Here is a 21,315-nt window from a genome sequence, read left to right on the forward strand (position 1 = left end):
ATGATTATCAAGTACTTTTCATTTGTCATATATTTTATTCACACACGAGTACACAAAAATAGGCTTTACCATGTGGTTATTTCATATAGACCATTTATTTATTGCATTACCAGAAAACATGCTATATCGTGATAAATATTGTTATCAAAATATGAAAAAGATTTTGGCCATATCGACTGACGTAGAAAGTTTTGAAAAGCTGAAAGTAATCTGGCTGGTTTAATGTTACAAAACTGAATCGAAAAACCATAATAATTGAGAAATTGAGATGTGTCAGCTTGCGTGTGCTTGTTTTGTTTGTGACTGTACACTTCCATCTGATTGTGATAATCAGATAAAGCAGATTGAAGTTCTTATGTGACAGTTTCAACAGCTGAAGTGTTGCCGTAATCAGGTTAAGAGCAAAGTCAAAGTGGCTACGCAGAACAGAGAAGTCTGATTTTACCTTGTTTACATCATTAGAAAAGCCTCATCTGTTCTTCAGTTATGTGAACTGGCAAACTTCCCTGACCAATTCTATATTCATTTTACTATTACAGTACTGTGGATATGTCTATGGAAACATCTCAGTTATCCTCATTTGAACGGTTGTCCTTCCTTGCCTCTCTCTATGATGGTTCAGCCCTGCCTACGAGTGTGGCAGTGAGAGAGTGGAACACTTTTGCCTTCAGTCGTGGTCGTACAACACGCCATATGAAGTAGTGAGTTTCAAACATTACCCCTTCATTAACTAGTATATTGTTTCAACAGAAAACATGGCTGTCATTTTTTAGTATTGAAGATTATGATATTAGATCATTAACAGTAAAAAAATAACCTGGTGCTCAGTCAGTGGTGGCCAGGCAGTCTCATATGCTGGCAGACCATTTTTGTGCAAATGGGATATTATAGGTGGATAGGGAGTTCATGTTAACTGTATTCAGAGTGACATAGAAAGGCAGTAAAGCCAAATGTTAGTTAGAGTAAGGTCAATAACAGGTTCCTCCCTGTATGTACTCGTACTTGTAATATCAAAGATAGCATTCAGTATGTACCTACTATCTATACACCGATAGCACCTGCTGTATCCTGTACTTAAAGGGCGGGACTATTATGTTTTTCTTTTAGGTTTTATATCATTCAGTAGCTTCCCAGTCGTGTTCCTTATGTCTTCAAATCCAAACAACTTTTGGTCAAGGTGTGTACGTTTTAGCATCAAAATGCTATTTTCCCTTCAAGCCCTTCTACAAACCTTTTCCCATGTGACCTGACGAAGGTTTCTGCATGATGACGCTGCTACATGTACAGTATAGTCAGTGTATTACATACAGGAACTTAGATGATGGTCGGCACGCTCCCAGTTTGGAGAAGCAGACAGGAGTACCGGCATTGAAGCTAAACAATGCATTGCTGTGTGGACGCCACGTTAGTTTGGATCCGGAAGTCACACAACAACACAAACAAACTAACCGATCGATGGGCAACCGTTTTTGTGAATGCAGTCTGGTGGCTTTGAAGACAGCGATATAACAGTTTCAGTTACTGGTTTCCATTTGAAAAAAAGGTAAAAGAACACAGATAGACTTTCCCTTTAATAGAGACCACCATAATGTACCCCACCAGTAGATTATACTGGTCATTATGAACCATTCTGGTGTTTCCATCCAGCACAGAAACAGCTATAGAGAGAGGTGCTTGGCAAACACTTGACTGAGTAAATCCCCATTTGATCCCAGATCATTATGTTTTCCAGTACATTGCACTGGGCTGTATCTCACACTGAGGAGGAAATAGGTAATGTAATTGGTGAGCACACTAAAGATGTAATAATGCCTCTTGGATGGACTCGTGTGTGGGACTATTATGGAAAATGGATGATAGAAACCACCATAACAGCTGCACACTGAAACAATGTTATGATTTTCTACAAGGTAGAAAAAGTCTCTAAACGTATGAGTCACCACCAGAGGATAAGCCCAGAATAGGCCCATATTTGTATATTCAGAGAGACTTTGTAGAGTCGTACACGGGCTTCTGCTATGGTTGCCAACCTAAACTGAGCTTTGAGTCCAATCCAAGGTATTTTATACTGATTATCTGCTTAAAGGTGCTTTGCTGTTGTTCCAGTGTGGCACGTGGACACAGAGAGGAAATTAATATTGAAATGGAGGGAGTGCATGTGTGTGGTACAATGTGTAAACCTGGCAGAAAGGTCGGTGTGTTATTAAGTTGGTTCGTGGGGATTACATGCATAAATACAACACTTTGTTAACAGGTCTCAGTGGTCCTGTTGGTATTAAAAGAACTATATTAAACCAGGGGTGGCACAAAAAAGTATGACTGTGTCACGCCAGTTGCGTAAAAGTTGGATTTTTACAGATCGTTTATCTGAATCTTTTGTTAGTCAGTCTGTCTCTGATACGAGCACACACTGCAGATAGAGCTGACAGCTCTGCACCGTCATGTTCTCTACCCAGTAATTTACTGGCAGATTTGGTGTCCTGCCTTCTTGAAAAATAATGTTTTTGCTGAAGCATGTTTTTCTGTGTGGGGATGTGTGATTTATGCAGAAAAAAAAAAGTGCTCGGTCTGAATATTTCAATTTCTGCTGTGAGGTCACTGGGTTCTAATTAATCACCTTTAATCCTTTCTGCATCGGTCCATGTTGACAACTTTCTCTCCCCCACACATATCAGAACTTTATTGAAACTCCAGACACTGTGTGTTAACTAGTCTGACTCACCGGATGAAGACTGTGGGTGTAAGACTGCCATTGGTTGCCTATTTCAGCCGGTATTCTCCTCCGCTTTTGCTATCTGCGCTATCTATTTTGCAAGGGCACCATTGCTGCATCCAGTGCTTATGAACGCCCAAGACGATTGTGAGTGGTTTAAAGAAATACAAACAAGCGAGAGTTTTTTTTCCCCCTATACCAGAATGATAATGTGTGGAGCCAGACCTTTCTCTTGCTCTGACACAACAACAACAGAAACAAATCTGGTATCTGTGGCTGTCGCAGGACTATAATAAACCCGTCTAATCATTTAATTTGGCTCGAATGAAATGATTGGACGGGCTACCTGCCTATGCGCACTCTGCCCGTGCACTCATTGCGCATCACCAGATTCTTCCACAAGCTTGACAGCTGTGAGTACTAACAATAGTCATGTTCGTTGTTCACGTTTATCATGATATGTTTATGTTTATAATGATAATTTTGGGGGAGTGGCTTTGGAGGGAGGCCTGAAGGGACGGACTATCAGTGTTGCAGATTTGCCGACTTTCTCTCTAGATTTATGGACTTTAGGAGCTCGTGCTGCTAGCTGCTTTCATTGGAAAATAGTTGGTGACACTGATCTAGATTTTTCTGTTGGATCATTTTTAAAATGTACTCTTGCTAGTTCCTCAGCATTACCGACCCGATGTTTAAGTGGAATGTAGCCCCCATCTTTATACCTTCACTGGTCACTGCTGTAAATCAATCTGCTCATGAAGTGGATAGTTAACCAGAGCTTGATCAAAGGAACAGAACAAGGCTTTACCTGTCAAAGGTTGAGGCCTAAAGAGCCTGAAGCTAAGCACCAGGGCAGCTAGTCAACAGCTGCCTGAATGACTCTTTGTGTGTGTGGGTGTGGGTGTCCTCATTCAGGGGTGAAATCTCCTCTTGGTTCTGATTAGGATCCAAATCTTCCCGGCCCTTTAACATTACTGAAGAAAATGGAAGATTTTGACCCGAGACCTGCACCAACTCCCCTCTTCCATCACACGTCTTCCCTCTTTACCAAACACCTCTTTCGCTCCCAGGATTTTCTCTGTGCTGGACGCGGGGTGTTGGCCAGACCAGCAGGGAACCACGCAGTAAATCTGACGCAGCGAGCTGTACTGCTGCGGGTCAGCATTAGTAAACCCAACACCATCAGTGGGCAGTGAAAGGAAGTGCGTGTTTGACAGTGTAGCATTAAGGGTTTCGTCTGACCAAGCAGAAATACCATAGTGTGGAATTGTATCGTTCATTGTTTGGCCTTGTCTTGTCAAATAGGATGTTTTCCTGGTTTCGACCACATCGACTTGTACTCGGCGGCGACTGACATCAGATAAACTCCACTATGCATAAACTGGTTTTATATAACCAGTGTTTGATCACTTGACTTATTGCCTGAGGTTAGAATAACGGCTCAGATTAGGAGTTCAAGGCTGTGTACACAGTACAGTACATATTTTATTAATTAAAATACTGGTGCAGTGGGTTTGTTGTTGTTACTGTACAGCATAACTGTATTTTTATGTGCTTCAAACAGTTACACATGTACGAGGTTGTCGATTCAATTATTTACAGATGCAAAGTAGAGCCAGGCAAATTCACAAAAATAATGGTCTGAATCTTTATTTACATCAACAGAAAACACCATATACCGTCATGTTTTCTGACCTACTGTTAATGTAAAGTCCACACTTTGTACATCTGTTTCACATCTTCACTTGGAAGGCTTTTAGGAAGTGTCATCATCAGCAGCTTCACATCAGTCATCAGAATTAATTAATCAATAAACCGTACGTGACCGTGCTGTTAGTGATTGAATACATCTGGAAATGTAGATTATGTTGAGTCTAAATAGATTCCTGGCTTTTACAAATGCAATATAGATATATTCAAGATATCATTCTGGAAATAATTTGGGATTTTCAATATTGTAATATCATGATTTAGTATAACTTTGAGCTGTCCTGGTCTTAATTTTTCTGAGCTTATCAGACTTTCCCAGATGTTTGAATAAAATATCAGTGCAAACATCTGTTTGGTCACGTCCACACTACTGATGTTTTTCCCTCTATATAACTTTATATATTCTGAAAGAAGAGTCATTCCTAAGATATTTTCATAGAACAGAGATGTGTAGTGAGAGTTAAGTGAAGAGAACTGGACACAGCGTTGGAGGCAGGCTCTCGTTCATTCCTATGAGAGTTGCTCAGTGCTGCATGGAGCCAAAGCGGCTCGACTGCTGAGTGATAAAGTATTCGATAAAAATTATTTGCCGATTTACGGACGTCTCTTTCTCAATGTAACTCTATGGGTCTTTTTTGGGCCCAATGGCGTCACGTGACGGAAACAGCAGATGTAGTACCACTGTTTGGCCGCTACAAAAATTTGCTTCACAGCCTGGCGCTCTTCCTGGAGACTTGAGTGGGACGTCAGCATTAGTTAATCTTTGTTGACTGCTGTCAGTCACAACCAGTGGGTAACCTCCAGGTCTGAAAAGTGAAGCCATTGCTGAAGTGCCTTAAACTTGCATTCTCTATAATAGCCAGCAGGGGGCGACTCTTCTGGTTGCAAAAAGAAGTCTGATTGTATAGAAGTCTATGAGAAAATGAGCCTACTTCTCACTTGATTTATTCCCTCAGTAAACATTGTAAACATGAGTTTATGGTCTCAGTCGCTAGTTTCAAGTCTTCTTCAAGACAGCTTGATCATTTAGTAAATTATGGTCCCATTTAGAGTCAAATAAACCATAAAGCAGGTGTGTTTTCAGTTAATGAAAGTTAATTATAACATTTTTGGTCGACTGAAAATGTCTTATTCAGCGTTTGGTTGTACTTAGCTCCACCCTCTCATGTCACTTCTGGTTGCAAAAAAAATAAGATGGCGACGGCTAAAATGCCTCAAGGATTCAAAACAGCAGTCCACAAACCAGTGGTTGACGTCACGGTGAATACGTTCATTTCTTACTGTATATACAGTCTATAGTCCCAACTAATATCAGTGATAGAGAACACAATGTGTGGGAACTTTGTCTTGACCTGTTTTAACTTCCCCATTTCTCACCGTGCAACCTCTTTGCCTCTCTATCTCCAGTGTATCCTCCCTCCTCTCCCTCCTCTCCCTCCTCTCCCTCCTGTCTCTCTGTTGGTTTTCCTCCCTCTAACGCTCGACTATCTCCTACTCGTGCATCTGGGCTGAGATGATACTGAATGTTTGTGTTCATTGGTCGGGATGTCCTTGAGAGCAAAGTGATGACACAGATGATAAAGAGGCAGACTAGCCTAACACCTGGGCCGTATTAGGACAAATGACCATGAACCAATGTGAGGATACAGCTGCCTCCATCTTTGTTTTTATTGCGCCAATAGTCTTTTACTATATTGTCTGTGCTGCATTATCTTCCCACACGAGACGCCTTGAGATACCGGACACCGGGCGGGTGATAGGTAGTGGTGGGACGTGGGGAGACGAGACTCCTGGCTGCTGTTAATGAGGTTCCTCTGAGGTGGATTCAACCTCTCGTTTCCAGCTCATAGTCTGGGAATGCTGTTTCACTGGGAACCGTACTCCTTCATCCATCTGTCAGTCCCACACTTCTTCTTCCTAATGCTCCGTGATCCTACACGTATGATATTCATGCAAAGAATATCTTAGATGGAAGCAAAAGACGTATTTCCCCCTTTTGCTTCAGCCGAACAAGAGGAGTCTGTGGGAAGAAGCGTGGTCCTTAAAAACATAGGAGTTGAGTGATCATCTAAGTGAGAGATGCCCTGAATGCCTTTTTCCATTCTCCCAGACAACATTAAAGCACAGAAAGACTCAAATTCATCTCCGCTCTTAAATCATACACACTTGACTGCACGGCCTCTAAATACAAACAAACGGCTCGAGAGGAAAGCACTCAAGTCCTCTTCTGTGGTCCCGTGCCTGTGGCCATATAATCACAAAGCAGCCAAGAACAGAAATACTAATCCAAGATCACTTAACAGGTCACTGGCAAAACAACGTCTTGGTTCAGCGGATCTTATTCGGGCAAAACTTGTGAATATGGATCTTGATATCACTGCCGTTAAATTCTCACAGCTTTTCCACAATGTAATGAAACTCAACAGCGAGTGTCAGAGGATGTTAGAATGAGCCTCGCTCGTTACACAATACAGTCTGAAAGGGAATGCATCATGGAAAATGTACTTTTTCAGTGCTTGTGCACATACATTTGGGTATCTGGAGTGCCTACCAACCCACAAACTGTGAAATAAGACAACCCAGTCAGTTTTTTGTGGGCTGCCGAAATAAGAAAACATGTGATTCAACAAACCATTCAGATTTGGCTGGGCTGTCAAAGTTGACGCGATAATAATGCGTTAGCGCAAATGTGTTTTAACCCCACTAATTTCTTTAACGCATTGACGCAACTTGTGATTTTTAGGTTGTAAAGTTTTAAAGTTTTAAGCCAGAGTGAAGATACTGGCATCATATGAAACTATAAAATCTAAGGAATCCATTGGTACCAACCATGTCATACTAGCTCGTCACGAAGGAGGTTAAATAATGCTCCAAACTTGCGCTAAATTTTGGCGAGGAAAAACTGTCATGGACATTTTTAAAGGGGTCCCTTGACCTCTGACCTCAAGATATGTGAATGGAAATGGGTTCTATGGGTACCCACGAGTCTCCCCTTTACAGACATGCCCACTTTATGATAATCACATGCAGTTTGGGTCAAGTCATAGTCAAGTCAGCACACTCACACACTGACAGCTGTTGTTGCCTGTTGGGCTGCAGTTTGCTATGTTATGATTTGAGCATATTGTTTTATGCTAAATGCAGTACCTGTGAGGGTTTCTGGACATTATTTGTCATTGTTTTGTGTTGTTAATTGATTTCCAATAATAAATAGATACATACATTGGGATAAAGCAAGCATATTTGCCCACTCCCATGTTGATAAGAGTATTAAATACTTGACAAATCTCCCTTTAAGGTTTATTTTGAACAGATAAAAAATGTGCGATTAATTTGTGATTAGTCACGATTAACTATTTTAATCGATTGACAGCCCTAGTTTTTTAACATTAAAGCATGTAAACATGTTCTAGTAGAAACCCCAAATAAAAGTATGAACCTGAAAGGGAGCATGATATGTCCCCTTTAAAGGGTGCATCACAACCTTGCAGCTCCTTATGAAATCTGCATCTGCATTTTGGCAGAGCAACCTGTTCTCTGGCCAGAGTTGAAAGTAGCCACAACCTTGGACTCCCTCACAGCAATCATAAAAGCACAAGACGCAGCGGTAAGAAGGACACAGTCCAGTGGCAATATGGGTTTGGAAACCAACTTACAAATTGCAAGTTTATTGTGTGTAATTCTTTTATATGTATATCTATCAAAGGGTGGATTTTAAAGCTGGTTTACGGTGCCTTACTGGGTAATGAACTCAGAACTTTAGCACAGAAAGTAAGGGACGAGGAGTGTGAGAAAATGATGTTAAACTGGGTATGTGTTTCTAACACTAAGACCTTTTTTGTGCTTATTAAGGGACATGTCATGCTTTCCACAAATAATATACAGTACAGTACATGTAAAGCTAGCCTTACAGCCTCAGCAACAGTCTTCTACAGTGCAAGAATGCCAAAGATGAAAGGTAACTGTGCTTTAACGTCTACATAAAGGGAGTAGTGGAGGGTAAAGGAGATGTGTACCACAAATCACCATAAACTCCAAGACGTGAGTGTAGATCCATTTATTCCCGTGGTGAACAAGAGCGTCCTTGGTGTGTCCGACTAACCGGAAAACAGAATAATACTTTGGCTCGGGCCTGATTTTTATGTTAGGGGGTAAATTGTATCAAATGTCAACCATGTTGGAGTGAAGCAGCTTATAGCAGTAAATTAGATTAGCAGTGCTGGCTGATGTGTATGTGTATGTGTCGGGGGGAGACAGCTTTGATGTGATTGTGTTGAGCTCCGCATCCCCTGACAGAGTTTTCAACTTTTACACAGAGAGCAGTGGGACTGGGGCACGGTCCCCTCCCTGTGGTTGTAGTCGCTTAAAAATAAACACGTATACATTCCCGTAACACACACACTTTTTTTTTTTTTTTTTTTTTTACAAGCACAAGCTTTGAACAAAACTACATACAGTTACATAAAGACACGTGCACACGCAGACGCACCGCAAGCCACAAGCAGATCAAATAATCAGCGCTGCGTTTTAGGATTGCAGGAAACAGGAGATGTTCTTAAGGGTGTGCGTGACGGGACTGGTCTAACTAGTGTGTCATTATGATACCAGCTCCTGGCCATTGGCTTGGCACAGCAACTCCACGATGGGAGTCAAATTCAAGTTGACTTTGAGCCAGTGCTCTCCTCCCAGGGGGTGATCCCATCCTGCAGTATCTTCGTCTTGGACAGTGCAGCTATTTTCTCACATCACAACTAACCGAGGGGAAGGATGTGCCTCTATCTCTGCGCTCGTGTTGCTCACAAACAGGGAGACTTGGGAGTTTTTGTGCCTAAAACGCTTGGCAGGGAACAATGCTTGGCTGATTGCGTGCATTGTAACATGTTGTGAAGCGCTTCGAATGGCTCTGTTGTAAAACCCTAGAATTTTAGTTTGTAGTGCACCACACACGTAGCCTCAAAGTCATGACAAAACAACAAAAAAAAACCTGCCGCTGGTGATGGGGGGATGTTATGAAATTAGATAAGTGGGCTTAATGGCTACTAGTGCGTGCTGTTTCCTTTGTGTTGCCACCAAAATTGCCTCTTCACCCCACCCTCAAACCGCAGGCTCTTTACTACTTGCATACTGTTCATAATGCCTTTTAGAAAAAAACCAATTCGCTTTGTTAACTGCTCAGTTAATTGGTATGACCTTTTTGATGAATATTTTATGATATTGTTCCCACTTCCCATAAACAGCAATCTTGACCCATAAATGGTTTATAAGGGAAAGATGAGCTCAACGTGGTTTACAGAGTCAATGTGCTTTCAATATATTGTGTTCTGTTTTAAGCACTGGTGCATTTCAGATGGAAATATTGTGATATGTACTCCACTAAATTTATTTGGCAGTTGCAGTTACTAATTACTTTTCAGATTTTACATTAAAAATAACATTTGCAAAAGTTTATGAAGTTTGGCTTGTGAACCCTTACCAAAACAAAACTGTGGCTGTGTCCGAAAACATTCACTCATTCATTACTCCCTCCTCTCTATCCAGGGAGTTCTATACAGAGGTTTATATGTGAGCTCATCGGCAAAATGAAAAAAACAAACACTTTCGGACACTACTCATGTCATTTTCTCTGTGCCGCTAATTACGCACAATTAAAACGTGCAATTAATGCCAGCTGGTGGATCCATAATAAATACTGAAATGTATTTTTGTGATAAATACATATTGTAAGCTATTTTGTTGAGTTGCCTCTTAGTGAAGTGCTCTGAGTGAATTTAAGTTCCCCTTGATTTGCAGTGATGCAGCCTATTATGTCTAGGGATTCTTTTGTGAAAGGTAAGAACAGAAGCAGTAAAGCGCTGATGCGCTGCCGTCTGGCAATAAACGTATTTTCCCAAATGAATAAATACAAAGTACTTTGTGGCCGTTAGTTTTGTGATGCAATGCTCACATTAAATATATATTTTTTTGCCGCAACTCATGGATTTGTCTCAATCGTGCTGTTCTTTCCTCTCATCTGTCTGACATTTTTCCTTCCTCCTGTGCAATGCATGATGGTACATAGTGCCTGTTTAGTGAACATCGTTGTTCATTATTTCTCACAATGCATTATGGGATACTTTGAATCCACTATGTAGGGTATAATAATTCTCACTAAACATTTGGACAGCACTACAAAATGGCGAACTCACTATATAGTCCACAGTGGATACTGCAGAAGCAGTACTTTTACTTCTAATACATTAAATACATTTTGCCGATGATACATCTATACTTTCACTTATGTAGGATTTTGCATTAAAGACATTTACTTGTAATTGAGTACTTTAACGTTGTTGCGTTGGTACTTCTATGTAAATAAAGTATCTTAATACTTCTTCCACCACAGTTTTTACCTCGTTATAGTGCACTACTTTGTTGAGTCACAGCTGCGTTTAGTCACAGGAACAATTAAGAGTTATTTTCATTGGCCATTATTTTTTCGTTTAATCAGCCCATGATCCAAAAACCCAAAGATATTCAAGTCACAATGATATAAAACAGAAAAAGCAGACACTGGAAGCAGATAATGTTTGGGACGTCTGTTTTAAAATTGATTCAAATGATAAAAAGATTATCAAAATAGTTGCATCGATCATCTAATCAATGAATCCACTAATAGTTTCAGTAGTCAAATGACCCTACAGTATGACTGATGTGTTGTTTGTCTCTCACATGCAGCTCTGAAGAGGTCCTTTGAGGTGGAGGATGTCGACACGTCATCTCACTTATCCCCCGGCTCCCGTCGGACAACCAACTCCCCTCACCGTAACGCCATGTCTCCCACCAGCATCTACTACCGTGACCTGGGCACCGCCGCCCCGGCCCCGGCCACCAACAACAACAACCTCAACTTCACCCAGCCCCGCTCCATCATGGGCGGAGGAGGCTCCAAGACTCCCGAGCCTGTGTCGCGCCGCTCCGAACTCTCCATCGACATCTCCTCTTCTTCCAGCAAGCAGGTGGATAACATCACCAGCCCTGCTTCCGCACGCTTTGGGGCCAGCAGCGCCCTGAGGCGCCCTGAAGTCCTGGGCCACTCCAGGACCCCCGAGATGAGCCACAAGAGGGAGGTCACCTTTGCCAAGACGCCCACTGATTCCCCAGTGATACGCCGCAACGAGGGCAACAATAACAACAACGGCACCAGCCGAACCCCCGAGCAGAATCACGCTCGCAAGTTTGAGCCTCCTAGTCCCGGAGATGTCCGTAAACCTGACATCAGCATCACCAGAGCTCCCCCAGAAAACAACGGCCACCACCCACCAGTGCACCACCCACACCACCCTAATCCTCACCACAACACTATCGTCACCACCTTCCGCTGCTCCTCGCCGAGTCATGGACGAAAATCTCCAAACCCTGACAGTAAGTCTGTTTAATCATAATATACCGACCCATACTCCTTCCAGTCATATCTTCACACTGAAATACTGTCTTTTATTGAGAAACTTAAAGTATTTTAAATCCAGCATTGTTTACATCCATGTTTACTAACTAGCAATGAGTGTATCTCGGTGCATTACCACCACCTGTTGATCAGCGTAGTAATGGGAAACAACCGGAATTTGCGTCATCCTCATACATGTGCATGTGCGTCCTGATGCACAAGATAAACAAAACGATAAAAAAAACAGCTCCGTAGCGCTACTAGAGATGAAAAGCTACACAGGAAACTTTTAAAATGGCCATCAGTGAGATTTCTTGTGACGGTACGGTCGCTTCCCATTGATATCTGGCGCACTTTCTCTGTTCAGTCATGGTGGCTAAAGATGGTAATGGTTACTATCCAGTTCATAATCTTAATGTTTATTCATCAAGTTCCTTTTGCTGCTGCTGGAAAACAAAAACACAGAACTTTTAAAGCAACATACTGTGGGATCACTCAGCAACGCAAAAGCAGTGAGCAAAACGCTTCTTTCTCATTTAAAACAATTACAAAAAGCCGCCCCCAGGCTTTTCATCACTGTGTGATGTGGGCCTGAATCATTTAAGACCAAATAAACACCAAAAACAAAGCTGTGGAAAATCTGACATCTCATGGCAAAAAGCATGCAACCAAACAATGAAACAAACCCTGGTAATACGCTGTCTAATAAAAGGTTATAATGCATTTAGAATAATGGAACATTAATTAACAATATTACTGCCTTCAAATGGAAATAGTGAGGTTGTATTTTTAATTGCCACTTCTTTCTCTAAAGAAGGACGAGGTGGGAATTGAAGAACTTTAGGCTCAAGCATTTCCTCCAAACCTTTTGTTGTGCATACAATGCATCCAAATGCATACAAATCACATTCACACACCAAAAAACAAACTTACAACAAATTACAATTACACAAATGTACTTTAACCAGTCATTGAGGCAGTTTAGCTCTTTTTATAAGTATTTTTGTGTAGACAGTCAAACAGCAACGAACAGCTTCAATATACAATAAACAAGAAATAGTTACTTATACATTGAGTTCTTACTGTACTTGGGTACACTGACGCGATCTCAAGATTGCACCATGCATTTATATACTGCTTAGTTGTTATTCAGTGGCATACTTTCTGGGATATTGGTTGTTGATGATAAAGGATTAGCTTCCTGGCGGACTGCTCATGTTTGTTAAAATGCTTTGATTCTTCATCATTTCCTGTGGATCTCATGAGGTTGCAGTCTTATTGTGTAAAAGCTGAATCAGAGACTATTTTAGCTCTCCAGCTTGTGTGATTGCTTTAGCACAGTGACACACTGTCATCAGTGGAAAAGAGATTAAAGTGAGTGTGATAGGCTATCTTGAACTCAAATAAAACCAAATTACGTTTAATTATGTGTTAAGGAAAGGGAAACTTTTCACTCTTCCCTGTAAGTTATTTTACATTCAAACCCCACTGGGTATCACATTTTCCAGATTACATTTCATTTGGACTTGGTTGAGGTTTTTTTTTTTCATCTGACTTTATATCTTCCTGCTTCTTCTCCACTCACACTGAGTTTACAGACTAACCCCAGTATTAGATCTCTCACTGTGAAAAAAGTCAGTAACAGGAGCAGCGTTTTGATTAGTCTGATGTCTGTCAGTAATATAAGTAGCCTTGTCCTTGGAGGTCTGTCTGTCAGTAGGAACAGCAGACTGTGTGTCTGTATTTGTGGTAATCCACGTCTGTTCTTAATGCCGTGTTGGAGCCGATGTGTTTTTTTTGTGATGTGATGACAGCGTAACCTTGGCACTGGCAGCACCAGAACAGTAGTATGGTAGTTAGATGGTAAGTTGTGCTGCAGTTGCAATAAAACTAAATACAACAGAGTAGGACAGATTTTAGCTCTGTTTTTGGTCTCCTCCAACTCCTGATGGAAATATCTGTCTCTTTAGCTGCTAAATGCGCCACTATGTTCACCAGCTAGTCTCTCACTGTGTCTGTCTGCTGTGTGGGGCTGAGCAGGGTGTGTACAGTGTCTGCTATGACCAAACATGATGCTTTGAGAGCGTTGATAGTGAAACAAGACACTCAATTTTCAGACCGGAAAGTTAAACAATGAGCTGAAATTCACCATGAAGCTCCGTAAAGCTGAGGGGAACTGTTAACCACCTTGCCATGTACTTTATAATTAGCTCTTGATGAAATATAATGATGGTGCTTGTTGATTTAGGCCATTTCAGGTCATATATTCCTGGTTTGTTCTTTAAACTGGCTGTAAAATGAAACACTTTGTCATTTGGCAGATGTGTCGTTGTCAGATTTCCCAGAGCGTCCCCAGTGTCTGTCGCTGTGTGTTCAGTGTTTCATGTTGTACCATAATGTTTCTATTTCAAATGACTATAAATTTCTAGTCTGTCTCTGTGCTGAAGGTTAACAGTCTTTTAAATTACGGGGGTGGTCGCCACTTATTTGTCCACAGAGAGTTGGCCCTAATAGGGGTCTAAATGAAGGGTGACCTGCCTGGAGGGCTCAGGGGCTCTGACAGGGCCCACCCTGCTCTGCTCTAACACATTATCAAGAGAGCTGAAACTAACAAAATACAACACCGCAACAACACTTATAATAGCACTGCAGTCACAGATTTGAAATACTGTGATTTAAAATGTTAAAGGAACAGTGTGTAGCATTCATCTATTGGCAGAAATTGTAATATCACATTAATAAGTATGTTTTCTTTAGTGTATAATCAGCTCAAAATAAGAATCATTGTGTTTTCGTTACCTTAGAATGAGCCGTTTATATCTACATACGGAGCGAGTCCTCTTCACGGAGCCGGCCGCCATGTTTCTACTGTAGCCCAGAACGGACAAACCAAACACTATCTCTAGAGAGAGCCATTTGCGTTTTTGCGTTTTTGAGTCGGACACCGTACTTCTCCTACACACTTGGCACACCGGAGAAGTTTCAGTTGGTTGCAGGGTGCAACCTCACCGCTAGATGCTGCCAAATCCTACACACTGCACCTTTAAATATATAATAAAAATATAATAAATTCGGTCCAAGTTATATCCAAGGCATGAATACACATTGTTCTCTTAGTATGTGGAGAAAAAGATGGTTTACTAAATGATTATTTGCCGTATTTGCTCCAGTTGTAAGTGCCTTGACTTGATTTTCTTCAGTGACAAGAAAATGAAAAATTGTACACATAGAAGAGCTTTGGGCGACACTATAAGCAAAGATTATTAAGCGTTGTTTTATTATTTTTCCATATTGCTGTCAACTGTGTCTTTGGGAGTCTATTAGGTAAGCTGCTTTCCTGCCCATTCAGTTTTTCCAGGAGGAAATGACATCACTCACATAAGCACACACGGTATCCTGTGCTTCCTTCCGTGTTCAGTCAGCGTGATTGTTTCCCCCGCTGCGTGACCTCACTGTGGTGCACTTCCTCTGCCAGGGGTCATGTGATCTAAGTCAGTCAGCTTCCTAGCACTCTGTACTTTGATCAAAGCATCGCAGAGAGTGAGATCAGGTCAGCATGAAAAGGGTGACTGCAATTCTTGGAAGATCACTGACTGGAGATCAAATACGTCATGTTTTGTATAGCTTGACGCCCTCAGTCAGCGGAGGTCACGCACAGACACCGACACACAGACTAACCACCTAATTAGAGCTGAAACTGTTAGTCGATTAATCGATGACACGATTGACATAATCGTTAAGAGTCATTTTTCAAGCGAACATGCTAAAAAAATGTGATGATTTGCTGCTTTTTTCTTGTTTAAACTAAAACCTTCTGTTGGTTGGACGAAGCAATGAAGACGTCACTTTGAACTCTTGAATGTGATAGGCATTTTATCGCTATATCGTGACATTTTATAATCCAAAAAACTAATGAAAGTAATTAATTGTTAGTCACAGTCCGACAGTGTATTAACCCCTTTAATCTAACGGATAGTTTGGTGGATCCATCATTGAAAACGTATGTTTTATTGTAAGTGTTACCCAAAGCATTTGAATTTTAGTCAAGGTGCCAAGGTTTCCTATACAGTATATTAAATTGTCGACTCAGTTGAATTGCAGAGAAATGTGACATACACTTTAATATTTCAGTCAGTTTAACTGTGAAATAGCTTCAAGTGCTGGAAGAAGCAGATACAGAATCTATACGTTATGACTTCAAAGTGATGTGTTAAGTGATGTTATGACAAAGAGAAACGTGGCCATCAGGTTGACTTCAGGCTACAGACGTCAAACTCAATCTGATCGGTATCTGGTCCGCTCCGCTGTGTTCAGCAGCTGCAGTGTCGTCCCTGTTTTAAGCTGTATTTTCTATTTCTGCGTATGTATGTTGAGAGCATCAAAATGGAGTCAAATTCCTTGTATGTGTTCACTTTTACTTGGCCATTAAAGCTGGTTCTGATTCAGCCAGACGGGGGAACCTTATCTTGACAGGCAGGCCTGCTGTTCATCAATCCATCAAACACCACAGAGAGAACTCCATATCTCACATCTGAGCGTAGGTCAAGGGAAGCACATTTCTTATCACTTTTCAGACCAGCTTTCACATTTGTTTAACCTGGAGACTTTGTTTTGTCCTTCACATGTAGTCGCTGTAGGACAGAGATTAATATAGGGCTGCACCTCACAATTATTTTCTTATTGATTAATCTGCTGTTTATAGAGTGCTACAGCAATGAGTCCTAAAGCCCAGAAATGAGTTCGCATTTTAGCACTTCTGGTTCCCACGTCTGGAAGTCAATGGGTTTTTATTTAGATGCCTGAAATAAGGTCTGTGGTTAACACATGCTGAAGAGATTTTAATGTTTTGTTCTACGATATAAAATATGTCAATAAATACCCCACTCGTGAATTTTGAAGCCTTTGTGTCTTAAAACAGGCGGTTGCCAACAAGTGGCTAAATGAGACTACTAAACGTCATCACGCCGACTCGTCTGCCTTTACAGCCTCGTCGTTTATACTTGCGTTCATGCGACCGTGGCATATTTTGTTTATAGCCTAACGTTAGCTTTTTATTTCTGACGATTGCATTTACACTTCAAAAATCTTAAAAGCAGTGTTCATTTGTGGAGATTATCTCGCTGAACAAAACGTGTAAGTATCATAAACGTGTGTTTGCCACAGAGCTTATTTTCTGCAATAATCCAAAACCCAATGGAAAAATCATATTGGCTCTTCGTCGAGGGAACCCAGAGTGATGCAAACTTCCTGGTTGGCCTACGAAAATACGTAATCCCTGAAGCACTCTGTTCTCCTGATTAATTCTTTTGTCTATAAACAGTCTCGTCAGTAAATAGTGAAAAATGTTGCCCATTATCATTTCAAAATGCTCAAAATAATGAATTCAAATGTCTTGTTTTATTCAACCAACCAACAATCCAAAGACTTTCAGTTTACTATCATATATGACAAGAGAAGCGTCAAATGCTCACATTTGAGAAGCTGGAACAGAGTGAATATTGGGCATTAAAATGATTAATCTATTCTCAGCAATAGTTTGTGATTTTCTATTCATATAAACCATTAACAAAATAATTAGGCACTTGCCCTTTTTGACATTTTAAAGACAAATACTTGCTTTCATTTTGACACCAAAGATGGACTTCTTCTCTTTCAGTATATATCTAGACTCTGGCGAGGTCAGTAGATAGAGAGGTTGACCATAAATAGTGTGGCTATCACTGGGATGATGATGGGACTGGTAGGTTATCATCGGGGTCACATCCAGTAACCTCATATAACAACTCCTTTTGTCTTCAATGTGGAGGAAAAGGATGTCCATCTCAACTGGATTGCTGTTGGCACGAAAGAAAGTGGAATCAAGGCTACAGTAATATGTAGTTCTACCTTCTGCTCTAGGGAAGAAATGTGTCTTTAAAGGGTGTTACTGTGGAGTCACTTCATGTCGTGCCATTGTGTCCCGTCTTCCTGTTGTGGTGGTAAAGAACGAACAAAATATCCTGACGGCCAGATTATGTGTGCTGAACTGGAATGTGTCCTTATATAGCCCAAATAAACAGATTACCTTGTAGTACATTTGTTTTCCTAATTGAGGTGTAGTCATTATGGAAGAAAGAGCAAGTGAAGCCATTTGTCTTTTATTTGGACTGACCTTCTGAAAGTGGGGAGGAGGGGACAGCGGAGGGTGATTTGTCTCTGCCTGTCCATAGGTCAGGAAAGGGCACACACACAAATCTCACATTTTTGTCTTACTTTTGTTGTCCGTCATCGACACACCTACACAAGCACGCACGCACACACACACATACAGGCGCCCTCAGGCGAAGGCATATCCGAGGTCAATCCTCTCCCAGTGTAATTACTCTGGACTGATCCCAGACCATTACTCAGTGTGACCTGTCAGCTAATTACCCAGAAAAAAAGGCAAAGAAAAGGAGAGAGAGATTTTCTTGTGATAGGGAACTGTTGCTGACTGAGAATAACATCGTTGCTAAGTTGCATATGTGGCTGCATAACTCTGAGGCTCTCAAGTGGTCATACCAGAGGTGTGGACTCCAGTCACATGACTTGATGACTTTGGACTCAACTTGACAGAATCAAAAAAGTCTTGCAACTCGACTTGGACTCTTACACCAGTGACTCGTGACTTCACTTGGACTTGAGCCTATTGACTTCAAAATACTTGAGACCTTCCCACAAGCCCAAGTATGTTATTTAAAAAGTGTGCCATGAATCAGTTCATTTCCCTTCATTTCCTGAATCAACTAACATTAATGCTATTCATTACCAACAAGTAGAAAGTAAAGGTGCATTGTGTGGGATTTGGCAACATCCTGCAGTTATGTGGCTACTGTAGTAACATGGTGGCCAGCTCCGTTAAGACCTGTTCCCTACGTAGATATAAACAGCTCATTCTAAGGTGACGAAAACACAATTCTTATTTTCAGGTGATTTAAAGAAAACATACTTATTAATATTATATTCCATTTATGCCAATAGATCCCCTAATAGTTAAAAAATGGACCTTTAATTCACCAGATCCACTTTGCATGAACCAATCCGACAGCATCCAGTCAAGTTGCAGGAGAGAAACATGAAGCGCTAACATTATGTTCCTAAGCGGCAGTTGGGGAAAAAAATGGTACCAAAGATAATTTTGTCAGTGAATAACAACTATGCAGTGGTCAACAAAAAATGACTATGCAAAACATGCGGGTTGGAAAATTACAGACAGAGACGCAAATGGCATTACATTTTGTGAAGAGAACATTATGACTTGTTAGAACTCAAAACTTAAAGTTTAGGACTTGTGACTTGACTTAGGACTTGACTAGGACTGCAAGATGATTTGCTTTACTAGAGGGAATGATCATTTTTACACCATTATTCTAATTTTCATTGAAAATGAATATATGAGTATGATGTGTAGGCCAGGACATCTCTGCAGCACGACAACATTTAATTTAAAATGGTATTTTGACACACATTTCACCTTTAACAAATATTGCAATTTGATTGATAAAATTTGAATTATTCGTGCAGCCCTACTTGGGACTTGAGTGCAAAGACTTGAGACTTACTTGTGACTTGCAAAACAATGACTTGGTCCCACCTCTGGGTCATACCTGTTAAGATTTGGTCTCAGGAAGTTCAAAATAATCCCAAGTGCTGATACAAAGTCTGTCTCCCTAATATTAAAACAATTCAATCAGGTATAATCAATCACAAACTGTAGAACACTCTCTATCGGGAACTTTTATTTTGTAAATCATATTGTGATGATAGTCTCATCATGTTACTGGTCAACAAAATCTGTTTTCCAATTTAATGATTCTGACTAAGCTGTAATGAAATGAAACTAAATTAGTTAATGAGGCTTTTGCTTTACACATGAGAAGAGTTTGTATGTTATGTGTTATGTAATACATAACAGTGAAACGATTCATTGCTTTGGATCCTCATTAATATTATGATGATGATTTAGAATAGAATAGAAAATACGTTGTTGTCTACTTTCTGCGTACAAAAGGCAGAAATTTGTCTTTGGTTATCATGTGCAAAAACTGCTATTAAAAAGGGTACATTAAAACACAACATATCACATCCAGACGGGACAAATTAAAACACATTTACATTAAAACACAATACACCAGTAGAAGCTACATTAAAAGGAGCACCAGGTACTGAATCAAGGTTAAATGAATAGATATAAAATGCTGTGTGCTGAGGTAATCTGGCTTCAAAAAGAAGCTGTCCTTACATATTAAGATACTTTATAGCATTTTTATATATTATATTTAACGATTTTTTTTATAGAGAAAAGCAGACTTTGCACAGTGACAAGCCACGCGTCGCTGATTTCAACAATATTGCTCAGTCTTACTTCTTAAATTTGGGATTTGTGACCCATTTGATACATACTACAGTAACTGAGCTTGTGACATCTTGTCTATGGGAAGGTCTTCAAACCACAAGACCCCCCTCATCATCACTCTTAAATCCTAAAACCGCAAATACTACTGTTTCAGAGTCAGAACCCGTAGCTCTTTGCACGTTTGTACATTTGTACAAGTAATCAAATCAGTGGATTGGATAGGTGGAAAAGGTGACATTAATTCTGAAAAGGAAAAGACTCACAGCAGATGAGGTCATATCGATACCCTTTTAATATTAGTTCATTCACAACCACATGTTTAGCTCGATAGATTCTGGGACCTTTTCGTCTTATCTTTGCCTTCAGATGATCACATTATGACGTTCTTTCACTGAGGCACAGATTGTCCCTGACTGCGTCTTTGACTCAGCTGCCAAATAAAGTTCAGCTTTGCTCACTTGAAGTCTGTGAGCCTCCAGACTGTTGACGTCTGTCTTTTCAGCTCAAAAATGTCCCACGGTGACAACAATGACAAGCGTCACTTCTCATTATTATCTTGAATTTGAATTTCACTGTTGGTGTGCTTCCTGAACACGCCACCAGGAGTCAGTGTGTGACAGGTGAAATCTGTGCAGACACTGAACCTGGCTTGCAGGTGAAAAAAAGCTGTATTTCCTTTTTTTTTTTTTTTTTTAAAGTGAGTTTCATTTAATGAGTTTAGTTTCCTCAAACGACTCCAGGGTCAGAAACTTGGACCGCGCTGGTGTCATGTTGCAGAAATGTACCCAACACACAGATATCAGCCTTTTTCCGTTCATGTTTTTAACACTCCGATGCATCACTGGGATGGACACTCATTCAAAACATTGTCTTGCAGCTCTTTGAAGTGTGGACACTAAAAATGGACATGAAAGCTTTTCCTCTTCTTTTTTTTTACATTGGTGGAGGAAGAGGAGGAGGAGGAGGAGGGTGGAGCTGAGAGAAATGGGAAAGGATCAGCCCTTCAGCTCCAGATAAATAGACACACACTCACACACACAGCTGCACTCTCCCCCAGATAAGGCTTTCGGAAGTTGAAGTTTACATTGAGCATCT

The 21,315-nt window shown here is 40.7% G+C and overlaps 1 protein-coding gene across 4 annotated transcripts in view; it reads left to right on the forward strand.

Annotated features, from left to right (window-relative positions):
* sept9b (septin 9b) overlaps nt 1-21,315 on the forward strand; it is a 91,853-nt gene that overhangs the window by 26,414 nt on the left and 44,124 nt on the right. For 3 of the 4 annotated variants that reach the window (XM_037764424.1, XM_037764425.1, XM_037764423.1), the window contains one exon: nt 11,138-11,824. The exons of the other annotated variant lie outside the window; for it this stretch is intronic. In XM_037764424.1, coding sequence (XP_037620352.1) covers nt 11,138-11,824 — 687 coding nt within the window. The remainder of the gene's footprint in view (nt 1-11,137; nt 11,825-21,315) is intronic. 4 annotated transcript variants of the gene reach the window in all.

This window comes from Sebastes umbrosus, chromosome 3 (genome assembly GCF_015220745.1).
Source record: "Sebastes umbrosus isolate fSebUmb1 chromosome 3, fSebUmb1.pri, whole genome shotgun sequence".
Lineage (NCBI taxonomy): Eukaryota > Metazoa > Chordata > Actinopteri > Perciformes > Sebastidae > Sebastes > Sebastes umbrosus.